Below are 17,945 nucleotides of genomic sequence, written 5' to 3' on the forward strand. Positions count from 1 at the left end.
AGGCATGAACCAAATTTAACTTTTGGAGAGAACTGAGGGGACTGTCACTTGGACTAAAGAAACTCATTACATAAATATAAGCATATTCAATATGAAATTAAAAGTACAGGCAGCAGATCTGAGGTGTTCACCTACCTTCCCCACGGAAGTTTATTTCAGAAGTTTCACCAGAATGGTTAGAGAAAAGAATTAGAACAAAACAGGAAAAAGACGACAACTTGCAACAAGTACCTGCCACCGCCGTGTGAGCTACAGCAGGATGATCCATGTCCATATTTTCCTTATTTTCTGCACTTTTCTTTAGTGTTCTGGTTTTAGTTGGAAGCAATGGTAACTGAAAGTGCTGGGCAATCACAGTCGAAGAGGCAGTTTTTCCAAGTTCTTCTGCAACTTCTGCAAGAGGAAAAGGAGCACTAACAAGTGTGAATTACTAATTTTAGTCATCATAACTGATAAAAAATTTTAAAAATCAAGATAGAGAAGTAAGATGTGGATGAGGAACAAAATGTAACTAAGTATGATGTACATGGTTACCATGATGGGTTGTATGATTTTTTTTCATACTCTTCCAATATGAATGCCTACTTGCTCTTATTTCACGTTGATCTTGGTTTATTTAAAAGTATTATTTTGCCATATAAATTGATGACACAAATGCATCAGTAAATGTCTACGTGTAGCCACTGCAAACCAGCTGACAGGGCTGTTCTTGTCGTTCTGCTTACAATTAACAGTAGTTTGTCTTCAGTTTATGGTATTAATGGCAATAATATTGCATATTCTATGAACAGCAATGATGAAATTTTATATAAATGCTGAAAACATCAGCAGAATGCAATACTTTACCTTCTGAAATGCTGGAGTCATGAAACATGGTCTCAAATGCTTGATGGATCTCGGCGAACAATGGCCGCTCCATGGGATTCCACTGCCAGCCTTAGAAATTAAAGCAGACATATTAAACATGGTATCTGCCTTCACTCCATAAAAAAAGTTAGTTCTTGCTTTTTGAGTAGCACTCATACTTCTGCAATAATATGTGCCACCCAGTTAGAAGGTTAAACACAAAATGATGCTGTCTTTTTCAAATTAAATCACGGTAAATAGTTCCAATCTGGAGTGGTGGGTTTGCTAAATATATGAAGCACATTTTTTTTAAACTCTTTAATTGATTGCCTTTTAGGAGTACTCCACAGGAGTACAGCAAGTCTAATCAAAAATAGGACACATCTGTAACATGAAAAGCGTTGTCACTTAAAAATGGGCCCTAGCTTTCCTTGCATTACATCATGTAGGCCATTCACTTAAAATTTGTGAATATGGGCCAGGACATTTCATTCCCAACATGTTAATGCAATTTACATTGTGATAATAGCTTGGCTATTTGATTTCATCAATATAGAGGATCACTGCAATCTTATCACATTTCCTTTCCCATGGATTCACTAACAGCCATGGTGACACACAAGCAAAATGTGATTCTTGCTTACTTAAGGTAATTCACATCTTTAACAACATGAACAAATAACTGAAACATCTGTCCAAACTATTTATCATAGCATATTACTTACATGATCTCATCAATTCATAGACTTTGGGGGGACAGCCCTCAGGCTGTTCCATTCTGTATCCTTTCTCGAGCAAATCATATACCTGCGATAGGTCAATTCCTGGGTATGGAGACATCCCATAGGTAGCAATTTCCCATAACAGCACTCCAAATGCTGAGAAGAAATGTAAAGGGTATACAAATTAATAATTCCTCTGCATCAACACCTGAAACAATTAACCATCCATTGTCAACGCAATCACCAGGTAATCAATCCCTCACAAAAATAATTAGCTAAACATATTGTCATCTTACTTCTGATTGAGGTGTCAAATACAAAGTAGGGTGAGAGGAAAAGATTTTAAAGGGAACCTGAGGAGTAAGTTTATCTGCCCAGATGAGTGTTGGCATATGGAACAAGCTACCACAACTAGAGGCAGAGGTGGGTACAATCATGGTGTTTAATAGACATTTGGATCTTCACATGGACCTGTCCAAAGACAGGTTCAAACGGATATGGGCCAAATGGGATGAGCTCAGGAAGACACTATGGTCGGCACAGATGTGTTGGGCCGAAGTACCTGCTTCCTTGCTGTGCATATCCGTGACTCTGACTTTTTCCAAATTTCCAAACATACAGTAATTGTGGCCACCAGATAGTGGAAAAAGTTACCTGGAAGTAGGATGACATTTTTAAAGCAACACATTTCTAGAATTTTACTCTTATTGCGCTTGTAAGAATCACATATCATAACCAGAAGATTAAACTCTGACAATAAATTTCAGCAACAGGGCTGGAATTGGAAAGAAAAATGTTGAATTAAATAGAGGAATTTTAAGAGTAAATGCTTTTTGTCTTCAATGTTTCGAAATAATAAATTGTATCATTATTAATCTTAGAGTTCAAAAGTGAGCATATTCAAGTTCAACTTTGCTGTTCAACCGTACATGAATACAGCCAACCAAACAGCGTTACTCCTGGGCTAAAGTGCAAACCACAGTACCAACAGTCATTCAAAGCATAAGGCACACAAGACAGCAGTGACATATAGTCGCAAAAAAAGCCCAAATCCCTTAGTCCATGAACATTGTAGCAGTCTGCAGTCAAACACAATACATCTTGTCTTCTGCCAGGCAAACACTGGATGGCAGCATTGACTGCAGCAAGGAGACTGCGCCACACTGCCTCTGGTAAAGCACACCAACTCCGATACCTCTCTCCTGGTCAGATGCAAACAGGCGCACCTCGATTTGAGGCCTAGTCCTCACTACAACTGAGGCCACACAGCTCCCCCGCGTAAACTCATAAAACAGTGAATCAGACTCACAGTACCAATGTTCAATAGTAACTACGGTAATCACTCGCAGTCAGACTGCACACTGCCTTCACGCCGGTCGGCAGCTCTCTGACAAAGGCAGAAGCATGATCCACATCATGTCCAGCTCCTTCAGTTTCTCTACCAACAAGCAACTCAATGGGGTAGACCTGCAGTACATTAAGTTCTTAATGTCCAGCAGGGTCTTGCAATCGCAACAAATACACTTAAAAAGACAATGACACCTTTGGTTGGCCCAGTAGAGGTTGCTGCATCCAGCACATCTCTAACGTACCAGGACTTGAAATCAGCGCAGTATCTCTGACAAATGAAGCAATTTGTCTTGAATCCAGTGGTCATTAAATCACAATGCAGTACGTACCCCATACGTCTGATTTTATTGAGAACGTGTTGTAGGCAAGGCTTTCTGGTGCAGTCCATTTAATTGGAAATTTTGCTCCAGCATGAGCAGTGTATGTATCACCAGTCATTAATCTACTCAGACCAAAGTCTGCAACTTTCACCACATGATTTTCACCAACAAGGCAGTTGCGAGCAGCGAGGTCCCTGAAGAGATAATTCAATTAAACAGATTAAATCAACAATAAGGCAAATGACATGCAAATTTCATAATAATAAGTTTTTTTTACTGAATTTGTGGAACTTTCAAACACCATGCAATTTTCAAGAGTTGCTCAACATGTTAACATAAAAGAGAGAGACTCCAGCCAATTATTGAACCATAATTCTGGAAGGCATTAAACCGTACAACTTAAGAGTAGAATTATGCCATTCAGCCCATCGATTCTGCTTCGCCATTCCATCATGGCTGATTTATGATCCCTCTCAGCCCCATTCTCCTGCTTTCTCCATGTAGTCTTTAATCAAGAACATATCAACCTCCACTTTAAATACATCCAATGACTTGGCCTCCACAGCAATGAATTCCACTGATAAATAATACAAGAGTACTTTGTATTATTTAGTGTGCCTGACCTATGAATGAAGTTCTTTTTCTCCAGGTACTCCATGGCAGAAGAGATCTGTGTAGCCATGTACAAGAGCACCACAGCGTTCACCTCCTCCCGATTGCATTCACGTAGATAGTCCAGTAAATTCCCATGCGGCATGTACTCAGTAACGATGTAAAATGGGGGTTCCAAAGTACAAACACCTAACAACACAAAATCACACATTATTTTCAATGATAATCCATGTGTTTACACAACCTCATGGGCAGCTGCACAAAAAAAATCATTATTTTTATTTGGAATTTTATAAACACTTAATTGCCTAAACTTAGTATAATGTTTTACGAATGTTTATTTATATAATGCTAGGTTGTCCTCAAGTATTTAAGAAAAACAAAGGATTTATCACTATTGCTGTAGAAAGTCCTACAACCTATTAAGTTACGAAAAGCAATAAGATATTGACCACCTAATTTGCATTTGAAGATACAGGGGAAGTATGGATTGGCAACAAGATCTCCTCCACACTCACCACCACAGGGCTATGTGCTTAGCCCCCTGCTCTACTTATTTTATGCTTATCATTATATGGCTAAGTATGGCAGCAATACTGTATTTAAGTTTGCTGACAACACCACTATTTAATGGCTGAATCAAAGGTGGTGACAAATAAGCATATAGGAGGGATATTGAAAATCTAGTTGAATGGTGACAAAACAACCTCTTACTCAGCATCAGCAAAAGCCAAAGAAATGCTTTATGATTACAGAATAAAGAAGCTGGATGTTTATGAACCAGTCCTCAATTATTTAGGGCTTATCTAGGTAATTTCAAAACATTGTAAGAATTCTTGCCTCCACCACTCTCTTCAACTATGTATTCTAGATTACAAGCACCCTCCAGATGGAAAAAATTCTTCTACGTATTTTATTTGTTATCCTTAAACTAGGTCCTCTAGTTTTAGACACCTCTACAATTTAGATCCATAACCTTCTAATTCAGAGGCACCACTGAGTCAAAGCTAGCACTATATGCTTGTGGAGAAAAAAAATGCAGCATTCATATTCTGCACTTTACGAACAGGTCCATTAACATTCATATTGCTAATTGATGAAATCAAGATATTGCCTGAAATGTTTGCAAGATTTAAGTATGAACAAAATATGTGGGTTACAAAACTTGAGTATAATCACTGGAACAGTTCACAATTTGCCAATTAACCTTTTTATCCACACATCCATGCCATGGCCACTCAATTTAAAAACAGTTACTACCCTGTCAGCCATCTCCACCACCACCACTACATACACTTCACCTAGCATCACTTGATGTACGTACAACTAGTCTGTGTGTATAGGTTATTTGTACATTGTGTTGTAGAGGATTGCTTTTATATTTATTGTGTTCTTTTTTTGTTTTTTAATTATGTTCTTTATGCTCCTTCTGTCTTTTTCTGCTGCATTAGATTCAGAGTAACAATCATTTCATTCTCCTTTAATGAAGGATGACAATAAACAATCTTGAATCTTATTCCTTAGGCAAAGGATTGGCATGGAAGAACTTAAAGTGTTCAAAAATAAGCCAAATAGTGAAATGCACTTTTATTAATGCAGGGATCAGAAGAGGCTTCAAAAAACACCTACCCAGAAGTTGGACTAAGTTTGGATGTTTTATTTCTTTCATTACAGCAGCTTCTTTCAGAAATTCCTCCACCTCCATTGTGTCCTCCTTTAAAAAAAGTACTTAACATAAGACACCAAACATAATTGAAAATACACAGACACTCACATTAAAAGGCCATTCCAAATGATAGGATCATATTCTGATGTAGATTTCTTTTGTTACATCAATTTACATTCTTTTTCTGTTCTTTTGGTCTACTCAACTTCCTCATTGGCAGATGTCAACCAGTGAGCATTGGTAACAATTTCCCTCCTTGATGATCATCAACACAGGTGTGCCTCAAGGCTGCGTGCTTAGGCTCCTGCTCTACTCTCTAATAATATATTACTTGGCTAAACATAGCTCCAATTCCATATAGAAATTAACTGACAACACCACTGTTACTGGATGAATCACAGGTGGTTACGTCAGTGTACAGGAACAAGATAGGACACCTGGCTAAGTGGCGCCACAACAACAACAACCTCTCACTCAATGTCATTAAAACTAAAGTGCTAACTTCAGAAAGGAGAAAGAGGAAGATCATGCCCCAGTCTATATTGGCGATTGGGGGCAGAGTGAGTCAGCAGATTGAAGTTCCTGGCATATCAGGCGATCTGTTCTGGCCCAACACACTGATGTAATTACAAGGCGTATGCACCAACAATCTTACTTTCTTTGGAGGTTCTGCTTGCCACCAAATACTCTTCAACAAACTTCAACATACATACTGTTGAAAGTATCCTAACTGGTTGCATTCTGAATGTAAGCAGCCGCAAAATGTAATGGACTCTACCCAATACATCATGTACATATCCCTCCCTACCATCAGTAGAATCTAGTTTCAAGGTGCATCAAAGATCCCATTCATCCAGTCCATGCCATCTTCTAACAGCTACCATTGGGTAGGAGGTACAAACCCTTGAAGTGCAACACTATCAGGTTCAAGAACAGATACTTCCTTTCAACCATTTGGCTCCTGAACCAATTGCACAAGCCTAATCTCTGCATTTTGGTAACTCTATGAACACTTTAAAACTTTGTACTAAAATGGACTATTATTTTTGTTCTAATGTTTCTAAAATTTGTGTACATTTTATGTTTAACTTATGATTTTCTTGTGAATGCTGTTCATATGATATTATGTGCCTGTGGTGCTACTGCAAATAAGCTTCAATTGCACCTGAGCATTTGTGTATTTGTGCATATGATAATAAATTGTACTTTGACTGTACTTGTAAATTCTACTTTGATATTAGTAATAACTGTACTAACACAAGACAGCCTGTGTGCTATTCATTAAAACATGCAAGATCATTAGCTGAACATAAATGAACACCACATGACTGGTTTCACACACATTAGATTTGGCTGGACTTCATAAAGCATTATTGGCCCCTACTTCCATCTGCCAAATCTGCTTGGCTTTCCAAAATCATCCCAGAAAGCAAAGATGACCCTCTCCTCTTTTTCCCCTGAAAGAATTGAGTTCAGCTAAGAATAGAAACTTGCTCTAATATTACGAAAATCAATGCCATTATCTTCAGCTTCAGTAAAAATCTCAATTCCCTAACCACCAATTACATCATTCTTCCAAGTAGATGTATGAATTCTGTTGAGGAAGTTTGAAACTCAGGTCAATGCTTCTTCAAGATGTTATATTTCCTGTTCAGTACATCCTTGAGATCAGCCCTGTTCAATGCTTAAATGCTCAAACATGTTTACATTATCTCTAGGGCCAACTATTCTGTTACATGCATGGCCAGTCTCCCTCATTCTACTTTCCATAAACCTCACTCTAAACATACTGCACTTGCTCCGACTCATTCTCACTTCTCCAGTTCTGACTTGAGCTGGCCTATTAAAAAAAATTCTCAGTTATGCTTTCAAATCTTTCAATTTATGTATAATGCAATCTCTTCCAGCCTTAAAATCCTCAAGACACACCTTGTGATTTTGGCCTTGAGCATCTGAATTTACTCACACCATCACTGATATTCATGCCGTTGGTAGCTAATGTCCAAACCTCAAGTAATCACTCTCAAAATCTCTCTGACTCTCACTTTGTGTAACCCCTCCCATGATAATGATGGGCTGGGTCATTTTTGAGCTATGTCTTAATAGGGTAGTAGTTAGGGTGATGCTACCACAGCTTGGGAGGTTGGAGTTCAGAGTACAATCCTGATGTCCCGTGTAAGGAGTTTGTATGTCCTCCTCATGGCTTTTCTCTGGATGCTCTGGTTTCCTCCCACAGACCAAAGACGTACATGATAGCAGATTTATTGATCATTTTAAATTGTCCTGTGACTAGGTTATGGTTAAATCAGGGGTTGCAGCATGGAGTGGCTCGAATGGCTCAAATGGCCAGAAAGGCCTGATCCATGCCCTATCTCTAAATAATCTCACGATCCGCTGCAATTTAATCTCATAGACTAAGTGAGTGTTATAGCAAAATCTTATTTGCCTGTTTAACAGTAGAATTTTAACTTACCTTCAGTGTTTTAACTGCTACGGTAAGACTGTACTTCTTCCAGACTCCAACATATACCTCCCCGTACTGCCCTCCGCCTAGTTTGTGTTTCATCGTGATATCAGTGCGTTCCATCTCCCATTTATCATGTATGGGAGAAACTCCGTAAACAGTGGGCTTGTTGCATTTTGGAGCAGGGTAGTGCAGGGTTGTGACCAGCCCATCGGCCACGGTGGAATGGTGATGAACAAGCTCTGCCAATGTGTTAAAGCGACTCTCTGCTGTTACGTACACCTGAGGGAAAAAGACAATGGGTTGCTTTTGCTGCAGAGTGAAGTAGTTGAACAAGCTACAATACTTTTCAAATACACTGAATTTCCAAAACTTTGCTGTACTGTATGAAGAAATGCATTGTGCATATGGATGATATAATACAGAAAGATTAGAGTTCATCTTACTTTTCATGATTGAATTCTATTACAATTTGGAAAATGGCTTATTAGGCAAAATCATAATGACCGACTTCACCTTGTTTTTGTCTTCAGTCTATGCAGCTCAGTGAGTGCTTGAGCTATGCACACCAGAAGGAGGAGAAAGCTGGCAAAGTGATCTCATTTAAGTAGGAAATAGATTTACTGGAGGTCATAAATTGTAGCACAGCAGTGAATTACCCCTCCTCTACAACAGATGCTTTTCATCAAAACATATTTCCAAATAAGCTCACTTAAGGGAAAATAACTCCTCCTTAATTTTCTACACATTAACTAAATGTTAAAGGGTTCAATATTTGTAAATTAGAATACTAACCCTTTATCACCTCACCACTTTCAAGCACAAGGCAATGCTTGAACGTGAAAAGATTACCACCATTGGCTGAAAACTAGGAGTCTTAGGATATTTCAGTGCAAGGAATATTGTAGATAAGGCAGATAAACTTAGAGCATGGATAAGCACGTGCAATTATGATGCTGTAGCCATTACTGAGACTTGGTTACAGGAGAGGCAGGGCTGGCAGCTCAAAGTTTCAGGGTACTGTTGTTTAAAACATGATAGATGGAGGGAAGGGTGGCATAACGCATCAGGGAAAGCGTCACAGCAGTGCTCAGATTGGACACACTAAAGGGCTCATCTATCAGGGCAATATGGCTGGAACTGAGTAATAAGAAAAGGACATCCATGTTAATGGGTGTAAATTAGTCAGTGAGATTTAAATTTGTAGAGATCAGACAGTTGTAAAAAATAAGGGTTAAATTTAACTTTGCGCACATCTATGAGACCCAAATTTTGTAAAAGGACAGGATGGAATAGAGTTTGTTAACTGTGTTCAGGCAAGTTTTCCTAATATATCGAGGCCCCAACAAGAGAAGGTGTGATATTGGATCACCTCTCAGGGAATGGGGCAAGACAAAGCAGGCATCAGAAGTGCACTTTGGATCTAGTGATCATTATTCCATTAATTTGAAGATAATTATGGAGAAGGACAGGACTGGTCCTTGGGTTGAGAGAAAGTCCAATGTTGATGGTATCGGAAGAGATCTAGCAGATACGGTTTGGGATAGGCTGTTTCTGGCAAAGAGATGCTTGGTAAGTGGGAGGCCTTCAAAAGTGAAAATATTGAGAGTACAGAATCACATGCTAGAATAAGAAGCAAGGCTAAAAGGTTTAGGGAATCTTGGTTTTCAAGGGATATTGAGGCTTAATTAGTTGAGGAGGAGGAGATGCCTATCAGGTATAGGCAATGTGGATCAAAGGAAGCACATGTGGAGAAATGCAAGAGAACATTTAAGACAGAAACTAGGAGGGCTAAAAGAGGACATGCACTGGTAGACAAGGAGAAAGAGGTGTGTGTTGTGTGTGCATACAGAAGGACAGCAAAGGATAAAATTCGTCCTTCTGAAAATCAGCAAGGTCAACAACTATGCATGGAGCAGAAAGAGATAGAGGAGATCTTACAATAATTTTTCTGAAAATGTTTTTACTCAGGAGACAGATACTCTTGAAAGGAATAATGAGATCATGGACCACATCCAGACTATGGATGAGGAGGTGCTTGCTGCTTTGAGGTAAATTAGGGTGAATAAATGCTGAGGGCCTGACAAGCTGTTCATTCAGATCTTGTGAGAGGCTATCCCAGAAGTTGCAAGGGCCTTGATAGAGATATTTAAAACATCTCAAATGAGTGAGGTGCGGGAGGACTGAAGGTTAACAGATGTGTGTGGTACGTCGCATCTAATTCTATAGAGTTTTTTGAGGAGGTTTCAAGGAAGGTTGATGAAGGAAAGGTAATGGGCGTTGTCTACAGATATTAGCAAAACATTTGATAAAGTCCAGAAGGTGACCATCATAACACAGGAACAGAATTAGGCCATTTGGACCATTGAGTTTGCTCCACCATTTGATCATGGCTGATTTATTTTCCATCTCAACCCCATTCTCTCTGTTACCTTTGACATCCTCACTAATCAATAACCCATTAACCTCCGCTTTAAGTATATCCAATGACTTGGCCTCCACTGCCATCTGTAGTAATGAATTCCACAAATTCACCACCTGCTAGCAAAAGAAATTCCTCCTCATCTCTGTTCTTAAGGAATGTCCTTATATTCTGAGGCTGTGCATGTTGGTCCTAGACTCTCCCATGATTGGAAACATTCTGTTTATGACCCTCTATGTCTTTCAATTAACCATATAACAATAACAATTACAGCACGGAAACAGGCCATCTCCGCCCTTCAAGTCCGTGCAATTGTGATGGAAATTCACAGTCCTTGGACAAAGGGCCCCTTGATGTTTTGCAAAACCCATTTTCCAAACAAGCAGCTGCCACTTATAAGATTACAAACAGAACCTTCCAACTAATATGTTTTGTTTAGTTTCAGGTCATTAAAAATGGGAGTCAGTCTTCAGTTCTTAAAGTGTAAATGGAAAGGTTTGTAAGATGGCACTGGTGAAACATAGCAATGCATTGTGGGCAGCTTACAAAACTTCAAAAAATATTTCTGAACTACTCTCACTGCAATCTACAGCCTGTCATTTCCTCTTAAGTAACATACTTTTATAGTAACACTCTTTTACAGTGCTCGGATGCAGTGGTGCTGTCACACTCTAGCTCACCTGACCTGGAACATCTAATGATTAAGTGCCAGCCTTTCAACTTAGTTTTCCTCAGTGATCCTGACCGTAGTTTACATACTGCCTAAGGCTGACGTTATCCAAGCACTTAAGATACTGAGTGCCACCATCTATGTACAAGAAACAGCGCATCCCAATGACTTTCAAATGATTGTCAAGAGCTTCATTCAGGCCTGTTTGAAGAAATTTCTGTCCAATTATAATCAACATATAACCTGCAGCACCAGGGTCCCAACACACTCAACCACTGCTACACAATGATTAGGAATGCCTACTATTCCATGCCTAAGTTGCATTTTGGGAAATCTGATTACTTGGTTATCCTACCTGCAGACAAGTAAAGGCTAAAGAGCAAGGCTCCAGAAGTAAGGACAGCAAAGAAGTGGTTGAGGGGGGACAGAGGGATAGCTAAGGGATTGCTTAGAGTTGGTTGACTGGGTCATGTACAAGATCAGAATGAATGCACCATGGTTGTCACATGCATTATAAAAACAGTAGTAGATCAGAATCAGAAATAGGTTTATTATCACCGGCATATGTCATGAAATGTGTTAACTTAGCAGCAGCAGTTCAATACAATACATAATATAGAAGAAAAAAATAAAATAATAATAATAATAAATAGATCAATTACTGTATACATACTGAATATTGGATAGATTAAGAATCATGCAAAAAACAGAAATAATATATATTTAAAAAGTGAGGTAGTGTCCAATGATTCAATGTCCATTTTGGAATCAGATGTCAGAGGGGAAGAAGCTGTTCCTGAATTGCTAAGTGTGTGCCTTCAGGCTTCTGTACCTCCTGCAAAATCATTCAGCATCTTCACCATCCAGAACCATGAGACCCGCAATCTGCTGAGGGCCAAATCAGTGGCATTCAGGTCTGGTGACCAAGTAAAATACAAGATGTCCAGGGACAATCTCTAGATGGGTGAAGTGGCAATTCTGGACAAACTTGAATCACTGAAGGATGTGCAACAGCTGTGGATGGGCCTGAATGCAATACCTCCAACAAAATGAAAGCAAGTGACATAGGTGACAAGCTTTCGCAGACGAGTTCAATGCCTTTTATGCTTGCTTTGAGCGTCAAAGCATGGAGGAATCTTCACAAACTCCCACAGCCCCCCACCAGCCCCCTGATGACCTGTGATTTCAGACTCTAATGAGAACATCCTTAAAGAGGATAATTCCAGGCCCAGAGTGGGTACCAGGCTAAGCAATAAAGACCTGTGCTGGTCAACTGGCTGAAGTGTCCACTGTTATCTTTAACCTCTCGCTTTGGCAAGCTTCAATTACACTGGTTCCCAAGAAGAAATTAGTAACCTGACTCAATGACTAGTGTTCAGTAGCACTGTGATGCAGTGCTTTGAGAGGTTGGTAATGAAACATACCAACTTCTGTGTGAGAGACGTGACTTGGATTCACTCCAATTTGCCTATTGCCACAACAGGTTAACAGCATATGCCATTTCACTGGCTCTTCACCCACCCCGGAACACCTGGACAGTGAACATGTATACATCAGGATGCTTACTGACCACAGTTCGGCATTCAGTACTATCATCCCCCTAAGACAAATCAATAAACTTCAGGACCTGGGCCTCAATATCTCCTTGTGCAACTGGGTCCTTGATTTCCCCACTTGCAGACCCCTGTCAGTTTGGATTGGCAACATCTCCTCAACAATCACCAGCAGCACAGGTCTGTGCTTAGCCTCTTGCTCTACTCACTCTACACTTACGAGTGCAAGGCTAAGTATAGCTCCAATGCCATATTTCAGTTTGATGATGACACCACTGTCACTGGCTGAATCAAAGGTGTTGATGAATCAGCATAAAAGAGGGAGATTGAAAATCTCGCTGATTGGTGCCACAACACCAACCTCTCACTCAATGCTAGCAAGACCAAGGAGCTGATTATTTAATTCAAGAAGAGGAAACTAGAGGCCCATGATCTACCGGTAATCCTCATCAGGGGTTCAGAGGTGGAGAGGATCAACAATTTAAAATTTCTCAGTATAATCATTTCAGTGAATGTGTACTGGGTCCAGCACTTAAGTATCATTATGAAGAAAGTTCAGCAGCAATTCTACTTTCTCAGAATTTTGCGAAGATTCAGCATGTCATCTAAAATTTTGACAAATTTCTATAAGTGTACTGTGCAGAATATATTGACTGGTTGCATCAGGGCCTGGTATGGAAACATCAATGTCTGCAAAAAGAAGTGGATACAGTCCAATCCATTATGGGAAAAGCCCTCCCCACCACTGAGCAAACTTATATGGGGCACTGTCACAGGAAAGCAGTATCCATTATCAAACAGTATCCATCATCCAGGCCATGCTCTTTTTTCCACTGCTACCATCAGGAAGAAAGTACAGGAGCCACAGGTCTCACACCTCCAGGTTCAGGAACAGTTATTACTCCTCAGACTCAGGTTCTTGAACCAAGGGGATAACTTCACAACTTCATTTGCTCCATCACCGAACTGTTCCTACAATCTGTGGGCTCACTTTCAAGGACTCTTAGTCTCATGCTCTAATTATTTATTATTATTTCTTTTTTCTTTCTTTTTCTATTTGCAAAGTTTTTTGCATTGTACTTTGGTGGTTTGTCCATCTTGTTGGGTGTGGTCTCTCATTGATTCTACCGTTTCTTGTATTTACTGTGAATGCCTACAAGAAAATGAATCTGAGGGTTTTATATGGTGACGTATATGCACTTTAATAATAAATTTACTTTGAAGTTTAAGTTACTTAGTACTCAAGATGAAGTAGTAAACTGAATTCAACATTGGCTTAGCAGGAGATAACAGTGTGGTTGAAGATGGCTGCCTCTCTGACCCATGTCCTGTGACTAGTGGCATTCTACGGGGATCACTGCTGGGTCCATTATTACTTATCATCTATATTAATGATTTAAATAATAATTGTTGTACAATGAATCAGTAATTTGCAAATGACACCAGGATTGAGGCCATAGTGAACAGCGAGGAAGGCCATCAAAGTTTACAATGAGATCTGAACCAGCTGGAAAAATGGGCTAAAAAATGGCTGATGGAATTTAATGCAGACAAGTATGAGGTATTGTACTTTGGCAGCACAAAAGAGGTTAGGGCTTGCACAAAGAATAGTAGGGTACTGAGGTGTGCAGTTGAACAAAGGGATCTGGAAATACAGATCCACAAGTCCTTGAAAGAGATGTCACTGGTAAACAGGGTTGTAAAGAGAGCTTTTGGCACATTGGCTTTCATAGAGTGTTGAATACAGGAGTTGGGATGATATAGTATGCTGGAATTTAGAAAGATGATGAAGATGGGAAAAATCTCATTGAAACCTATTGAATTTTGAAAGGCTTTGACAGAATGGATGTGGGGAAGATGATTTCTATAATGGAGGAGTCTAGGACCAGGGGGCACAGCCTCAGAATAGAGTGACGCCCATTGAAAACAAAGATGAGGAGGAATTTCTGTAGCTAGAGGGTAATGAATCGTTGGAATTTATTGCCACAGACAGCTGTGAAGGCCAATCATTGTGTAAGTAAAGGTTGATAGGTTCTTAATGAGACAGGGCATCAAAGGTTACAGGGTAAAGGCAGGAGAATGGAGTTGAAAGGGATAATAAAACATCCATGATAGAATGGCAGAGAAGACTTGATGGACCAAATAGCCCAATTCTGCTCCTATGCCTTAATGGTATGTTGAAGTTGTATAATACATTGGTAAGGCCAAATTGTGTGCAGTCATGGTCACCCACCTACAGGAAAGATATCAAAAAGCTTGAAAGAGTGCAGAGAGAATCTGCAAGGACAATTGCCAAGACTGGAGGACCTGAGTTATAGGGAAAGGTTGAAACAGGACTTTATTCCCAGGTGCATAGGAGAATGAGGAAGATCTTAGAGGTATACGAAAGTATGAGTGGTATAGTTAGGATAAATACATGCAAGCTCTTTCCCCTGAGGTTGGGTGAAAAGAGAAATAGAGGAACCTGAGGGGGGAGTTCCTTCACTTCGAGGGTTGTGTGAATGTGGAACAAGCTTCAGTGTAAATGGTGGATGAAAGCTGAATTGCAACATTTAGTAGAAGTTGGATAGGCACGTAGACAAGAGGGGTATGGAGGACTATGGGCCAGATCTGGGTAGATGGGAACAGACAGAAAAATAAGTAGGCAGGGACTAAATGGGCCAAAGGGCCAGTTTCTGTGCTGTAGTGCTCTATGACATGGGATAACTCCCTTGTTTCTTAACTGCAGCTCACAAAATTTTGTATCCAGTCTATCAAGAAAATAGAGCTGTTCTTTTGAAAAATGGCAGGACTAATAATTTATCATTCCCTTGCTGAGGCTCAAAATATCTTTCATTACCTGTGCTTGAATTCTAAGATAGAGCTGAAATTCATCTTATTCACACCAACTATGAATATGTTCAAGCATTTTGGTTAACAATAGGAAAATGAGAATAGATCTCACAAATTTCCATAGAACCTGATTGCTGGCAATAGCAGTACACGTATGAATTTCAGAATGGTTTCTCATCTAGCAACAGTTTCTGGGTGGGACAAATGTACACATCACAATAATACCTTTTGTTCGTAGGGTCTTAAAGCTTTCCGAAACAACCAAGCAGATGACTCATTATGTACGCAAGTTACTCATGACTAAAATCACTGGGATCAACGTTTCCTCTTAGTATTTTTACAGCCGCATGGACCAACCATTGCTCGGAGTAGGCAAGTTTAATTTTAAAAAACGGCTTGAAAACTGTGTAGCACTTTTAAATGCTTAAAGGTTAAGAAAACTTCAGCTACATGGTACAAAGCCTATGTGCGCAGGAACATTCCAGTTGCAGTGCAGACGCGCACTCACACAACTTAGACGGAACAATGAATGGGATGCATCCCAGTCTATGATGCCAACTTCACAAATGATCCCAGTTTATCTTGACCACTTCACTCAACTTATTAGCTCAGCTGAAATAACATAACACTGCAGTTAGAAACTTCTATGACGGAGAACCCAAGTCTCTTTGAATCACTAAAGCAGCAATCTATTACTTTACATAGCCTGGTTGCAGCAAGCAAGCTGCATGATCCTCACCAACTTGAAGGATAAGTCACATCTCCAGCAAAGAAGGACTTGTCACCTGTGTACTAAGAAACACTGATTGCTAACAGAGGCAGTTAGATAAACTGTTTTCCTGCATCTTCCAAACAAGGCAATTTTGACTTTGATGATCTGAATTGAACTTCAAACTTCAAAGTAAATTTATTATTAAAGTACATATATGTCACCATATACTACCCAGAGACTCATTTTCTTGCAGGCATTCACAGTAAATACAAAGGAACACAACAGAATCAATGAAAAACTGACACAAAGATGGACAAACAACCAATATGCAAACGTGCAAATACAAAAAGAAATAAAAATTACAGACTAATAATGAATATCAAAAACATAGGTTGTGGAGTACCTGAAAGAGAGTTCATAGTGTGTGGAATAGTTCAGTGTTGGGGTGATTGTTCTCCCACAAGCAAAAGGGGAGATGTGGGGATCAGAAAATAGTGCCTTTTGAGAATGTGAAGTAATGGCACATATAAGTGTGTATAAATAATAGTTCCTTTCTTTATCAGATTGAATGGACTTCCTATTGTATAAATCAGATGATCTGCAGCAGATGTCAGGAGACACCTAAGGAAAGGAATATGTTAATAACATGTAGTTCTACTACCAACAGCAACTAGCTACTTGCCTTTTGAAACTGTATATGCGTAACTTGGGGAGTGCCCTATTTTGTAACATTTAAATGAAATGCATCAATACTGCATACCTTTTGCCTGATCCACTTTCATTTGAGGGTGTGGGTAACTTAAGTCACAAAGGCATGAAATTGTTTCGCTATCCAAAGACTGAAAACATTTTTTTTCTTTTACACACAGCAACATTGAAATTCCATTGTTGCTACAAATAAAGAGTAGGAATTTCATTATATCTACTCTGGAATGCATTCCTTCAGAACTTACGTAATAAAATTACATTTTACAATATAATGTATAGAGGAGGTAACAGAGGTGGAAGAATTGCACAACTGATAAAGGAAAACTTCATTTCAGAACCTAGAGAGATTACATTAAATTACACCCACAGATGTAATTTGACTGGAACTCAAAATAAAGGAAGATGCAAGTACACTGATGGAATTATAGTACAGCACCACCATAACCCACCCTCCCCAATAGCCACCGAGAGGTGTAGGAACAGATATTTAGACTGAATTTGGAAAAGTGTAGAAACAACATGAATTTTCATAGTGGGCACTTTAACTTCATTACTATTAGAGCATGAAGCATAGAACAGTACAGAACATTCTTGGGGGATCATTCAGGGAGGCAAAATGGGTAGGGAACAGAAAGAGACTGTATTATAGACTCCCCACCCCCAAGCAGTCAGTGGAAACTTGAGAAGCAGATAAATTGCTCATACTTGTAAGCATGATAGAGTATTAGGAGGAGATTTAATATTTCATTGTATAAATTTGGTTACCCAGAGTGTTAAGGAATTGGATGGGTGGTATTTGTCAAGTGTGTTCAGGACAGTTTCCTGAACCTATATAATGTCTATACAGGGTGGAATACTAGACCACCTTCTGGTAAATTGGTTTATTATTGTCACATGTACCAAGATACTAAGAAAAATTTGTTTTGCATACCATCCATATAAATCAATTCATTACAATGAGGCGGTACAAGGTAAAACAATAACGGAGAGCAGAATAAAGTGTTAAACTACAGAGAGTGTAGTACAGGTAGATTATATGGTTGGCAGAAGTGTAGACAGAGTCAATGG

The 17,945-nt window shown here is 39.3% G+C and overlaps 1 protein-coding gene across 7 annotated transcripts in view; it reads right to left on the bottom strand.

The window, feature by feature from the left end:
• The window catches only part of abl2 (c-abl oncogene 2, non-receptor tyrosine kinase), a 129,614-nt gene that overhangs the window by 7,231 nt on the left and 104,438 nt on the right, over positions 1 to 17,945 (bottom strand). For all 7 annotated transcript variants that reach the window (XM_073063314.1, XM_073063316.1, XM_073063315.1 and 4 more), the window contains exons 4-10: positions 7,990 to 8,262; positions 5,480 to 5,564; positions 3,862 to 4,039; positions 3,248 to 3,432; positions 1,572 to 1,724; positions 847 to 936; positions 232 to 393 (exon numbers count right to left, since the gene is read on the bottom strand). In XM_073063314.1, coding sequence (XP_072919415.1) covers positions 232 to 393; positions 847 to 936; positions 1,572 to 1,724; positions 3,248 to 3,432; positions 3,862 to 4,039; positions 5,480 to 5,564; positions 7,990 to 8,262 — 1,126 coding nt within the window. The remainder of the gene's footprint in view (positions 1 to 231; positions 394 to 846; positions 937 to 1,571; positions 1,725 to 3,247; positions 3,433 to 3,861; positions 4,040 to 5,479; positions 5,565 to 7,989; positions 8,263 to 17,945) is intronic.

Source organism: Hemitrygon akajei, chromosome 12 (genome assembly GCF_048418815.1).
Source record: "Hemitrygon akajei chromosome 12, sHemAka1.3, whole genome shotgun sequence".
Classification (NCBI taxonomy): Eukaryota; Metazoa; Chordata; class Chondrichthyes; order Myliobatiformes; family Dasyatidae; genus Hemitrygon; species Hemitrygon akajei.